The 14,557-nt window shown below is 30.6% G+C and overlaps 1 protein-coding gene across 1 annotated transcript in view; it reads left to right on the forward strand.

Moving 5' to 3' along the window:
• The window catches only part of LOC135957121 (uncharacterized), a 225,777-nt gene that overhangs the window by 15,627 nt on the left and 195,593 nt on the right, over positions 1–14,557 (forward strand). Inside the window, exon 2 of the mRNA XM_065507839.1 lies at positions 9,843–10,321. Within this exon, the coding sequence (XP_065363911.1) occupies positions 9,843–10,321 (479 nt within the window). The remainder of the gene's footprint in view (positions 1–9,842; positions 10,322–14,557) is intronic.

Genomic DNA, 14,557 nt, shown 5'->3' on the forward strand with positions numbered 1-14,557 from the left:
AAAGTTGGAATTGATTTATTCCCTGGCTTCTGTGCAAGATTTCATACTTTAAACAAAACAGAAAAAACTCTTTAAAGTTTTCTTTACTCTATAAAATATGTATACAGAGTTATAAGGAAAGTACCCATCAGTAGCAATATAAAATACTGAATAAATATTATGTTGTAGCTTAATAGGAGGATGAGTATGACGCAAAACTAAAGCGAAACATAAAGAAAGTAAGGGAAATTTAAAGTTTTAAGTCTTAAGGAAACAATATCAACAATCTCAACAAAAGCAACAAGAAAGAAATAAAAACAAAACAATATAGACTTAATACAGCTCTACTGGTAGCTTAAACCCCAAGCCACCCCATTGTTATTGATTGTTACCAATATATTTGTCTGCACTTGCCACATATACGGCAGCAACACAACTTTATCTGATACAAAATGAACTAATAGGGTAGATTTAGCTTGTCATGCTGTTTGAGACACGACATGTTAATAACAAGACTAACTTAGAGTTGTGCCAGATAAACTGCAGCTGATTTGTTATCCATTTAACTAGACAAATTAAAGTATTTTTAATCAATTCTCTTGATACTTGCTACCAATTAATAAAAATTTAAATTTTGTAAATACAAACAAATAGGGTGTTAAACTTATATTATCCGTAGTTTTATAAACTCTGTGTTATGTATTTGTCTTTGTTTTTAAAAAGTTTTCCTTGTAAACAAAAACTTTAAATTGAAAAAAATAAGATAAAATAAATAGAAAAAACTTTTATATTTTCTTTCGTTTTTTTTATATATCTTTTTTATTTAAAATTCAAATAGTTTTTGAAGGGTTAAATATATTTTAAAACGAAATATCTTTAAAATATTTATAAGACAATTCAATAAATCTTAAAGTACTTTTTTTCAATAACCAGAGTATAAATAAATCAATTTACTAGGGGTGTGTTGGGATTCTGAAATAGTACACAAATTGATTAGTTTAAGCAACATTTAATGTGGTAAATAAGAAAATAAAATATTGAATTATAAACTAGAATATACTTAGATGGAGTCAAGAGAACTGAGTGTGAGAAAGGTCATGTATTGAATTAAACTACTTAGTTGGATATGGTATAATAAGTGAATACGTTTTACTTTCAAAAAAAATTTAAACATTTAAATTCATTCGATTGTAAAGCATGTACACTAGGATGGAACAGTTTCTCTTAAGTTAACCAAAAAATCGATATTCTGATAGGTCTACGCTAATATAAAATCCCTGCAAAAGGTAATAAGATCCACTTAATAAGGTAGATCATGGCTATAACAAACTCAATGGGACCGGCAGAGAAAATATCGTCACCTAAAATGTAAAAAGGCCTATCAACACTTTTTTAAATTTTACAGGAGAGAAAAAAACATAATAATATTTGAAGTGTTGTGGTTACAAGTATGACTTTATTTCTTCAATAAAGCCGTTATTTTTAAAAAAAATTTTAAAACGCTTGCCTTGATGCGCTGTACCAATATCCATTAAAAACTCAACAGGACTATCGACTATGTTGACTGACATACACAATGGATTGGTTTTAGTGAGTAGGGTCTGAACAAAACGTACATTTCGGACACAAGACATCAATGACAAAGTGAGGTTTAAGTTATACAGTATTTTGAATTATTTTGTTTTTTAAAGTTCTGATCTTTCTGAATGATTTAAATAAATGTGAATAGTATTAAATGAATTGAAACCTAATGTGTTTTATTTCATATTTCGAGAGAGATAGAGAAGGAAAGGTAATTTTCTACATAAACTTATTCAAAGTATTTGTCACCGTTAGCTATGAACATTTCCCATTTTCCTGGCAACACATGGATAGCCAAAAAAACTGCTCATATTTTGAGGCCAAGCACAAATCAAGCAAATATCGGCTACTCTGTTACAAAGTGAAGGGTATCCTAGAGAAAGCGTTCTGCATCGATCGAAACAAATTGCAGTCAGACGGGACACAATCTGGACGATAAAGCGGGCGAAGCAAAACTTCCGAACAACTTAATTCTAAATAGTTTTTAACATGTTACCGAGCACTGTTATGATGGTTCATTACGATTTCATGTCTGGCCGTATATTCTGTACAAATTTTGGCCAATTGTCGCTTCAAACGAATCAGTTGTGTCGGTGCAGATTTCCTGTGATGGTCTGTCCAGACATCAGCTGCTCATAGTAGAAAGGACCGTTTTGGACCCACCAAATACAGAGCATTACCTTAGCGCCATAGATATTTGTCTTTAGTATCGATTCAGCTGGTTGGCCGAGTTTTACATACGATTTATTACGCTTCGGATTATCATTTTTCATCGCAAGTAACGATTCGGTGCAAAAAAGATTTTTTTTATAGACTTCAAGCAGCATTTCAGAATTATATAGAGAAAATGGATTTGTATTGGCAATCGAATTCATTGCTAAACGAATGATTCGGTTGCGAACATTGAAGGTTCTAACAACAGGCACTCAGTTAGTAAGCACAAATTTCTGTTGAAGCAACCAAACTTTTGTTATTCCTTCTCTTAAATTTTGTAGCCACAACTGTAAACTTCGGTAACCAAGACAGAATCATTCGATTTGTAACAAATTCGGTTGCTACTACGAATCTGTTTTCTCTGTGTACAAAATCGATTAAAGGTCTCTCGGTTTCAATTCTTATGGTACCCAATTTTCCTGCATTTGGATGAATCCTGCTGCTTGCCAACATTTTGAAATTACTTTGTAAGCTCTCGTTGAGTTTAAAACAATCCTCAAGGAGTAATGCCTTAAATTTGTGGTCTTCAAACTTTTTTGGCTGGCCTCTACGATCTTTGTCTTTCGTGTCAAATGTCCATTTCTGAACCGCACAATATATTTCTCGAACGTTGAAACCGATGGAAAACATTCATCATAAGATTCAGTGTGCTTCAGTGGCTCTTTTTTTCAAATTAAAAACGTAAAGTTAAACTTCCCGCGTATGACGCTTTGGCGGTATAAAATTCGACATTTTCGGATCAAAAAAAACTTTGTTGTTTACACTTTAATTTTAAATAACTAAGAGAGAATGAATGACTGATACGCCACCTTTTGTAAATCCTACATTTTTAAATCATGTACCCAATAAATAAATACAGTGCAACTTCGACAGTTCGGACATGCGCCAGTCTGGTCACTCCAATAATTCGGACGCTTATACGTTTCGGACAATATAAAATGTTTGCCTCCAGAATCCGGACAAATGTTTCTTTATGCAAGAACAAAAATTAAATGCCGTTGTTTTACCGTTTTAACCTCGAATGTTTTGTTGTTCACACTTTGATTCACATTTTGCACTGTCATTACTTCATTTTCCGTTCCTTCCCTCGTAAGCGTGTTTGTCTAATTTCGCAAACATAAAACACACTAACTTCAAAGTAATAATGGATATTTTACAAAAGCCTTGATTCGAAAAAAAATATTATTATTAGAAGATAAAAAAATGTATTTCGTATACCTATAATGTGGACCCGTTAACATTTGAACCAAAATAATGTATTGTAATTTTTATATTCAGCCCAATTATGAATAAAAAATTCGCAGGAGTTTTTTCCCTTTTTCCATTTTTGTTTTAATTCACTCAGATTATTTCAAAAATGTTCACTGCTATAGTCCGGACAACTCGATAATCCGACCGAGCCTAAAACTATATGTGTCCGGATTGTCGAAGTTGCACTGTATATGTTTATTTTTATGTTATATTTTCTACAGTTTTGCAAAGCTAGAAATCTTAACCTGCTTTTTTCCAATCAATCCTGTTGAAGTTCTTCTATATTTGTTATATTTGTTTAATTAAAAGTGAAAATGCGAAGTGAAATACGATTAAAATCTAATTATATTTAACCTAAGGGGAAATTTTTAATCAAGCATTTGTTTTGCAACGTCTATTGTTATATTCATTGATTAAAATGATATACAATTATTGTTGATTTTTAGTAGATTTGCTGCGTTATGAAACAGTTACATATATGTTTATAATAACAAACTTATTTGCATAAAATATGAAAACAAAACTATAAATAAACTGAAATTAAATAGTTTATTATAACATGACTCAACAAGAAATTATTTCCCAAGAGATAGAGGTATGGTGTGAGTATTCTGTTTCTGGGGAATATTTATGAATAATTTGCTCAATAGAAGCAAAATAAAATTAAATTTGCTTATAATATTCACTCCATATAAGAAATGTAATAGAAAAATGGGCGAGCAATGTCACATTTTTCGCTAAGATTTAACACGTTTGTAGACAAAGAATTTTTTAATACTAATGAAAAACTTTAGTTTGCTAAATAATACGAAAAATCGAAACTAATTTCAACAATAGAACCTAAGAGAGCTCACATGTGATTGTCAAAAAAACAAATCAAAATGTTGTTACTAATTTGCAATATTGATTTGAATTTAACGGTCTGTAACGACTGCCTGCAAAATTCATAATGTGCATCAGTAGAAAGTTCAACTTATCAACAATGTTTATAGCACGTAGTTGAATAGCATTGTTTATAAACAAGTATGGCGACGCTAAATGTTTAAGCTGCTTACATTAACATCGAAAGCTCTAGAATTCGAAAATACGAGTTTTGACCGTTAAGAACTATCTAGGCTACTCAGATGCAGATAGCAGTGTATATAAATAGTGAGTGCGGTCGCAGTAGTGGCCGAGTTTTAATTTGAATCATCGTTAAGTAAAGACATCACCATCACCAATGTATATTTGTACATTATGAAGTATGCGTATATTTCTGCGAAATGATAAACGTGACTAAAAACACTGAGTGACTATTTGAACTGTTGTTTTTGTACATCTATATATATAAAAATGAAACGGTCCATGTAAGTAATGGCATCACGTGAGAACGGCTGGACCGATTTGGTTGATTTTTTTTATTCGATTCGAAGTTTTCAGAAAATGGTTTGTAAAGAAAAAAAATTAAAAGATTCCATTAAAACACGAAAATTTTTTTTATTTTGAGTACAGTCAACTGTAATAAAAAAAGCACCCTAAAGTATGCAATACAAATTTAGATATTGTATTTGCTAATAAATAAGAACAGGGTTGGTGAAACTTGAAAAATGCAAAATGGTAACTTGAAATGCTACCGGGCGAAGCCGGGCGGTCAACTAGTTTTAAATAAATATAGAGTTGTTAGAAAATTTAAACTACTAAACGGCTTTTATTTGCAATCAAAAGTATCCGGTTTATTTAAAAGAAATACCCCCCCGTTTTTTAAAAGGTAAAAACGTAACAATATGTATATTGAATATAAATTTTCCATTTCTAACTGGCTGATCGGAAGGGCATGAAATTTTATTTAGGCGTAGCAGTAGTTAGTATTCGAGTTTAATTTTTGAAGGGCCCCTCAAGAGTGGCGTTGTTGTAAAGTAGGGCACCTCTGGCTTGCAAGAAGTCGTGGCGAAAAATATTCGATTTTGAATTTGAAAATTGTGAAAATAATGAATTTTCGTATATTTTTTTTGGCTGAAAACTGCTATTATTCATGTCCTTTTCTTCTCTTTCTAGTTTCTTAGGGAACTTTTAAAGCTTTTATAAGACACCTATAATAGGCTTATAAGGAGTTACCTAGACCCTTCCTTATTTAACATATCATTCATCTTATATTCCAAATTGGGCATCAGTTTTAGATATTTTTTTCTAAATCATTTATATTATTCATTTACCAGCCACAGACCAAATGTGTGGCCTTTTTGGCCAAAATTCAAAAAATTCAGATTTTTTGGTTTTTTGGGAATTATGGGATTTTCTGTTCCTAAATCGTATATTTGTTTTAACCTCTACATTTGCTATCAAGAGGACGTAATTGCGATATATTACCAAACAATCCTGTTATTAAACATTATTTTGTATATGACATAAAAATGCGTGATTGAAACATTTGAACAATATAAATTATACAGGATCAATTTCTGAGTCGACTAAGCGATGTCCGTCGGTATGATCTTCCGTCCATGTAAACCTTGTAATAGAACTACAGGATGCAATTTTAAAGACAAGTAGATATTGAATTTGGTTAGAATCGGCGCATTATTTTTCTTAGCTCCCATAAAAGTGCCGTATCTGAAAATATTTAAGCTCTCATAAATATCGATATCTAAGCCAAATGCAACACAAGTAATTTATATTTATATAAGCTGAACTCATTGAAGCATTTCTACTGCTTTTACCAACTTTCCTTCTCCAATCTATCTCTTTCCAATGAAAGTAACAAAATTATTCGGTGTATGAATTAAAAATGCGGGATCTTTTCAAATGTTTAGTTTTTATTTTAAAACATTTCACGGTGATAAATTCCGGCCAAAAATGTTTTTTTAATTTTTGTAAAATTATGATGGTAAATTTTTCTTAACACTTCAGAATATACAGTATCATAATTATTTTGGCTATAAAGTAACTATTTATAGAGCTGTAAAGTCAAAGGTATTTTCTTGTCATTTTAATATTAGAAAAATGTGATTTTTTACTTTTGAATTGAAGTAGCCTGTGCTTTTTTCTTTAATGTTTTTTTTTGCAAATTAGCACATTATTTTATAAAACAGTTAGCAGTTAACCATTCTACGTAGTTATTAAGGAGTTTTTGCGTGTGATTTTTATATAAAAGTGAAATGACTTGGAACTAGTTTAAAATCTATATAAACTAAATTAAAAAAAGTTTGAAAGGCCAGAACAAATTAAATGGGGCTATTAGAGGTTAAGTGCAAATTACATCTAATACTGTAAAGTATCAAGAGTAAGTACTATAAATTTCAGCTGCAATTATCTCCCATTCTAATAACCAGAACGATTTGAGTGCCTACATATTTTACACATTTGTTTTGTATTTTTTTGGTCAATTTCAAAAATTATGTAAGTTTGAGAGTTATTTACGTCTATGCTGAATTGGCCAAACCTTGTATTTGTATGTCGAAATTTTTTCAATGGATCATTTATGTTATTTTTAACTATAAACCTAATTGAAGCCATTTACAAAAATTACATACTTTTTTCGATACTTTTATAACGTCAATGTTTATTTGGCCAACTCCTATATGCAATTTATAATATTTTTTGCGATTGATCAAGTGTGTTTTTCTTAAATGTACACCAAATTTAAAATTTTACATGAATAACCTAACTTTTTCGATAATTTCAAAACGTCCACGTTTGTTTGGCCAAACCCTGTATATGTATTCCGAAATTTGTACGACCATTTTTTTCAATCACTTATGCTATTCTTCATTTTTGGACTAATTTCCAGGCATTTACATGAATAACCTAATATTTTCGATGCTTATAAAACGTCCGTGATTTTTTGGGCAAACCCTGTATATGTTATCCGAAATTTGAATGACCAATTTTTTTCGATCACATATTTTATTCTTTATTTTTGGAATAAATATCAGCCGCTTACATGCAATTTTTTGATTTTTTATATTGGCAAAACCGTTTGCAAATACTTATAACAAATCTGCAAGTATTTTCCTCTTCAGAAATAAAGTGATCTATTCCTCATCTGAGATAAAATCAATTTCGTTTGAAGAGGATTTAAATTGAGTTTTGTTAGATAACTTACAAAAAAATGTGAAGAATTTATTTTCCTGAGCCCCATTCTAGGAAAACCAAAAATACAGATTTCCTTTATTAAATATGTGGTAGCAGGAGTTGAGCTTAACAACTTTACTGAACATCACTTTGCGATATTCGGGCATTTAGAATGTCAAAATGCATAAAAAGGCATATAAAAATGACAATTTCCCCTATTTATTTATGAAAAACGGGATTTGGAAAATCCCGAAAATTTCCGGATTTAAAATTAAAAAATCCCGGGCTTCGGGGTTTAAGAAATCCCGAAAACCCCGGGATTTTCGGGAACGGGATTCCCCGTTTGGCATCTCTAATTGAGATCAAGAACGAATCAAGCCAATTTCGGATACTCTGTTCTAAAGTGAAGCATATCCCAGAGAGAGCATTAAGCATCGATCGAAACAAACAGTAGTCGGATTAGGCAAGGTCTGTACTATAAGATGGGTCAGACAAAACTTCCTAACCACTTCTTTCCAAATTGTTTTTAATAGGTATTTCATAATGTGGCCAGGTGTTTTCATGACAAAATATTACGGTTTCATGTCTGGCCGCATAATCTGGGCTTTTTTCGGCAAATACTCACTTCAAACGAATCAGTTGCGATTGATACAGGTACCGTGCGATGGTCTGGCCAGATTTCAGCAGCTTATAATAAAAAGGATCCTTTTGTTCCCACGAAATATAGAGCATTACATTAGAGCCATGGATATTTGGCTTTAGTGTCGATTCAGCTGGGTGGCCTGGCTTTACATACGATCTCTTACACAGAGAAAACAGATTCGTAGTAGTTACCGAATTTGTAGCCAATCGAATGATTCTGCCCTAGTGACCGTATTTCACAGTAGTAGTGGCTACAATATTTTAGAAGGAGTAACAAAATTTTGATTGCTTCAACCGAAATTCTTCATTATCAACTGACTTTCTGTTGATGGAACCGAAAAATTCTATGTATGTAACCGAATCATTCGATGGACAACAAATACGATTGCTACTACTAATCTGTTTTCTCTGTGTACGATTCGGGTCAACATTAAGGATCCATTTTTCATCACAAGTAATTATTCGATGCAAAAATTATATTCTTTTATAGACTCCAGGCATCATGTCGGATATGCAAAATTGTATTTCAAGGTCTCTCTGCATCAATTCGTATGGTACCCATTTGTCCTACTTTTGGATGAATCCTGCTGCTCTCAAACATTTTGAAATTGCAGCTTGGGTAGCTCCCAATGACTTGCAAGCTCTTGTTGAGTTTGACAAAAATCTTCATGTATTAATGCCTCCAATTCTTGGTCTTCAAACCGATTAAACACATTCACAATAAGGTTTGGTGAGCAATCAGTGTGTTTTAGTGGCACTGTTTTTCTAGTTAAAGAAGTAAAGCAAAACTTCCAGCATATGACTCTTTGTTGTGCAAAAAGTTCGACATTTTTGAAGCAAGAATGATATTCATTTGCTTCTTAAGAAAAAAGAACTGTGTTTTATTAAAATCTTGCGTACACTTTGGGACGTCCTTTATAAAGATATTAGTCAAATATCAAGAAATATATTATTGCTCTGAATAGTAAAAATCTTTATTAAACCCAAGTTTATAATCCTCTTTAATTGGGCATGAGTGAATAAAATATTTCAATGACAATTAAGGAATTCTTAGCTATATCACTAATTTTATCCACTTACACTTTATCTTATTTATATTTAATAAACCCTTTTAAGCTTAAATATTAATAACACCAAATGCTTTTTCAATTAGTGTAATAGACTAAAGGTTAAATCATTAAAAGCAGAAGGCCAACATAAAGTAACTAAAATTATAAATATTCTTATAAGCAAAAACCAAAAAAAAATACAACCTTAGAAATTCTTCATGATTAAGCAAAACGCAAAAGATATTAACAACTTAAAGAATCAACAAAAATTAAGCTTAAAATATATAAAATATAAAAAGGGTAAAATATTTTCTTACCGTTTTTACTTACACACAAAATATGATAAAACCTAATGAAATTAACATTATTTAATATTTTTTTTTTTATTTTTTTTTCTTACTTTAAGAAATATTTCACATATTTTAAGAAAAATATTCAGCTCTTGCCAAAGATTATTAAAAAGAAATGGATTTTCAAGAATATGCTTAAGAAATTCGTTTGTTTTTATACTCATTTACATTTTCATGTTGGTATTTTTATTTTATTTTATTTTATTTTGTGTTATTCCTCTTATAGATTTAACAACGTTCATCAAGCTACTGGAACAACCCAATTACAAGACGGTGGTGAAAACCTTAAATGCTGGCATTAATCTAGATGATGATGATGACCTTGTTGAAGGAGTTTTCTTTAAGCCACAACAACAGCAGCACACAGAACCCCGCAAAAACTACCCATCAAACAAACAATCACAGGAACATACCACTGATGATGAAGACATTGACGTAGATGTAGATGAAAATGAAAAAGAAAAAGTGAAAATAAAAGATAATGAAAATAAAAATTATGAGGATTTACAAAATCAAAAACATTCACAAGCATCTTCAGCTTCGATGAGAGGACATAGAGCTGGTGGTTTAACAAAAGAAGCTGTAGAAGAACAACAGCAAAGGCAGCAAGATAAAAATTTAAACATTGGTTATTGCCACTTGACTAAAGCTCTGGAGCGTGATTTTAATAAAACGGTTTTTCTTTGGCCCTGTCCGCACATGAAAGTAAGTACAATATTCAACTACAATAAATAAGTAAATGAATGAACAGGATTAAAAGCTAAATGTAGAAAAAATATACGAAAAATATAAATTTATGGCAAAAAATTATTATTTTTAAGAATTGAATGAGTCATGAAAAACATAAACTTGAACAAGTTATGGTTGTAATTAAGAGAAAGGTTTTTTTTGAAAAAGAAGAAAAAACTACTAATAACAAGAAAATTTATATTTATAGAAACTTTGTAAACATCAAAAACCAAATTATTTAATTTGTTATTTTAAAACTTAAAAGAGTGCTATATTCGGTTGTGATAAAAACAAATTTTATTAAAAAAATTTTGAAAAAAATATTGGTGAAAATGGGTAAAAAATCGAGATAAAAGTTCATTAAGTGCTTCCTATCTTTAAATTTTAATATTTTTTTAATTCGCTTGAAAGGTCTATCAATGCCACTATGTATGGAATGCATTTGACCGATTGCATGGTTTATGGTGGCTTTGAGGGACCTACAGCTTAAAAGTCTAACGGTCTAAAGTCAAATCGCACGATATCGGTGACCATAAGTTCACAACATCTGAACGTGAAATTATCATGTCCTCAAATCGCTTGTGCTTTATGTCCAATGTGACATAGGCTATGTGTCTTGTTAAAACTAGATGTCGTTCTCAACAAAATATGAACCGATAACGCCGCTAACTCAAAATCCACACCAAACAGTGACTTTTTCGGGATGTATTGGAGGTAGAGATGCTAAACGGGGAATTCCATTCCCGTAAATCCCGAGACTTTCGGGATTTCTTAAATCCTGAAGCCCGGAATTTTTTAATTTTAAATCCCGGGATTTTCCAAATCCCGTTTTTCATAAATAAATAGGGGAAATTGTTATTTTTGTGTGCCTTTTTCATGCATTTTGACATTCTACATACCCGAATATCGCAAAGTGTTGTTCAGTAAAGTTTTTAAGCTCAATTCCTGCTACAACATAGTTTATAAAAATTGGTGTTTTTGGTTTTCCTTGAGTGGGGCTCTGGAAAATCAATTCTTCACATTTTTTTGTAAGTTATCTAACAAGACTCAATTTAAATCCTCTTCAAACGAAATATTTTATCTCAGATGAGGAGCTCGAACAAAATGAAAATATTTCGATTGCTCAAAGGCTAAAAGATATTATTAATAAATCCAAATAACAATAACGAAACCAGGTTATAATGTAGATTTGGAACTTGCAAAAGAAATATATCACTTTATTTCTGAAGGAGCAAGAGGAAAATACTTGCAGATTTGTTATAAGTATTTGCAAACGGTTTTGCCAATGTGAAAGATTTAATGTCTTGTTTTTCGGCAGCAGCATTAGCATCTCTAATTGGAGGCTTTTGGATCTAAGTGGTTTGGTATCGTCCCATATTCTACAATTTTGTTTGTTGACCTACCCATTCACCCACAAATGATCCTAACCGTAAAGTTGGCGATGAGAACGGAACGTTGGCCGAACAGAACACCCATTTTTTTATAAAACGACTAACTGAACCCTGTCCGCATTACTAGCCCTTAGAAAACATCTCTTTTGTATTGCATCTCGATCTCGATTTTAATATATAGTGTCGGACAAAACTAAAGAATGGACTTCCCTGACCTGACTTTGATCCCGAAACACTTATTATCTGTAGCCAGATGACTGCGAAAAAAACAAGTAAGAGAGCTATATTCGGATGTGCCGAATCTTATATAAACTTAACCAATTTATATTTTTGCAGTTTTTTAAATTTTTGGAAAAAAAAATATTTCGAATTGTTTTTTTTTTAAATTAAAATTTTTTGGTTTTTTAAATTTTTTTTAAATATTTAGCTGACAAAAAATCGGGTTAAAAAATATTTTTTTTCTGATTTAGACCCATTGTAGGTCCAACTTACTATGGTCTTATATTCGTCGTTGCAAAGGTCTTTGAAATAGCTATCATTAGATATCCATATTGTTTATATTAATGACTTAGTAATCCAGATATATGTAGGTCAAAAATCGTGGTTTTCCTGGTTTTTTCCTCATATCTCAGCCACTTGTGGACCGATTTTGCTGATTTTATATAGCACACTTCTCGAAAGAATTATGACAGAACTATTGAAGATTTGGATCCCGAAGATATCTAGGGTTTTCAGAAAATTGATTTAAACAGACAGACGGACATTGCTTAATCTAATCTGCTATCTATAAGGATACAGAATATATATTATTTATAGGGTCGGAAATGAAAAATGTAGAAATTACAAACGGAATGACAAATTTATATATACCCTTCTCACGAAGGTGAAGGGTATAAAAAGAAACGAATATATTTAAGACCAATGGGAATTATATTTATGAATTCATCTTAAGGACAGGGGATTACAATGTTTCTTGTTTTTAAACCCTTCGCAATGAGTAACAAAGGTATATATAAATTTGTCATTCCATTTGTAATTTCTACATTTTTCATTTGCGACCCCACAAAGTATATATATATATTCTGTATTACATATTCTAACTTACATACATTACTCGTACATCAATATATCGGGAATACTTCCGGCTCGCTTGCTATTTAAAATCGACCAAATCTGCCCATCAAACAGATGACTGAGATATAAGAAAAAAACCGGTACAGCAGGATTTTTGGCCTATTTTTTATCTATATCTTTATTACTAAGTCATTAATATAGACAATATGGATATCTAATGATAGATATTTCAAAGTCCATTGCAACGATGTATATTAGGCTATAGTAAGTTGGACCTACATATGGGTCAAAATCGGGAAAAATATTTTTTAACCCGATTTTTTTTCCTAAAAAAAATTTTTTTTTACAAAAATTCTTTTTCCAAAAAAATTTTAATTTTTCATAAAAAAAATTAAAAAAAAATTGGAAAAAACTTTTTAAAAAAAAAAATTAAAAAACAATTTTGAAAAATAAAAATGTTTAAAAACAATTAAAAAAAAATTAAAAATGTTTAATTTGTTTAAATAGATTTCACATAGAAATTTCTTATTCATGCACCTAATATGCAAGAGTAAACTAAATTGTTCGTCTATAAACGACAAACAATCGAATTCAAATGCCTGAGAGAACTTGTATACAAAGTTTTAAAAAATATTTGAGCGGGTAAGTTCCGCTTGCCTCGTTGAAAATATTTCTTTCCTCCCTTTATCAATAAACTGTAACTTTACAACTTGTAAACACAAAAATTTTTAGTCTTAACATATTTTCAAATATTTACTTATCTTCTTTTCTTTTTATGTTAGCTTAAAATTTAAAAGTTTTTCCTATGAAAAACTCTTGGCAAACATTTAAATTTCAACGTTTAAATGTTGCAATTTACTTAATTTATTTTATCTCTTCTTTCTTAAAACAAACAGCAGACAAGTCTCTTAAATTGAAATTTAAACACATTTTGTGTATGTTAGCATGTACTTGGAAATTGTAATGAAATTTACTTATTTAAATTTAAATTATTATTCAAAATACTATATATAGAAACAAACAAGTACTAAATACTTACACTGACTGCATAGTACAGCACAATTGCTAAGAAACCATGTACGAGTGTACTTTTGAAAATTGTATGTAGTTACATTTGTTTTTTTTTTCTTTTATATTCGAGTAGTTTTTTTTACCAGCACAAGCAAAAACAAATTGTAGAACTTTTTAAATTCTAGTATTTTTTTTATTACAATTTTACATTCATTATTTACACAAATAAAATGCATTTTTATTTCTTCACTTGGATAGATAGTGAGTGACAAAACAAAGACAAAGTTTTTCAAGATAAATAGTGCATACTTTTTCCTTTTTATAGCCCTCGTCGCGATTGCTAACGAAAATAAGTTTGTCAATTTGTTCTGTATTCCTTTTCGATCCTATAGAAGATATGTATATATTCCTGATTCTTCTAGATATCGAGGTTTCTATAATGATGCCCGTCTGTTGGTTGAAACTTTTAAGGGCCCCAAATAACTTCGATATAGCCGCTGTAAATACGGTGAACCTGTTCGAACTCACCAATATATACGTTTTGCTATACATTCCACAGCTGTAGCTTCAACAACTGTCAAAGCTAGGAAGTCCCTATTGCAAAAGCCTTTGTTTCGTCTTTCTATGTCTTCTCGTCTCTACGCTATCATATTTTAATTGTTCTATAATATCGGATGGACGTTTTATTCTATTTATATTTTGGTTGAATCAATTTTACCCATCAATATGAAATATT

This window comes from Calliphora vicina, chromosome 1 (genome assembly GCF_958450345.1).
Source record: "Calliphora vicina chromosome 1, idCalVici1.1, whole genome shotgun sequence".
Classification (NCBI taxonomy): Eukaryota; Metazoa; Arthropoda; class Insecta; order Diptera; family Calliphoridae; genus Calliphora; species Calliphora vicina.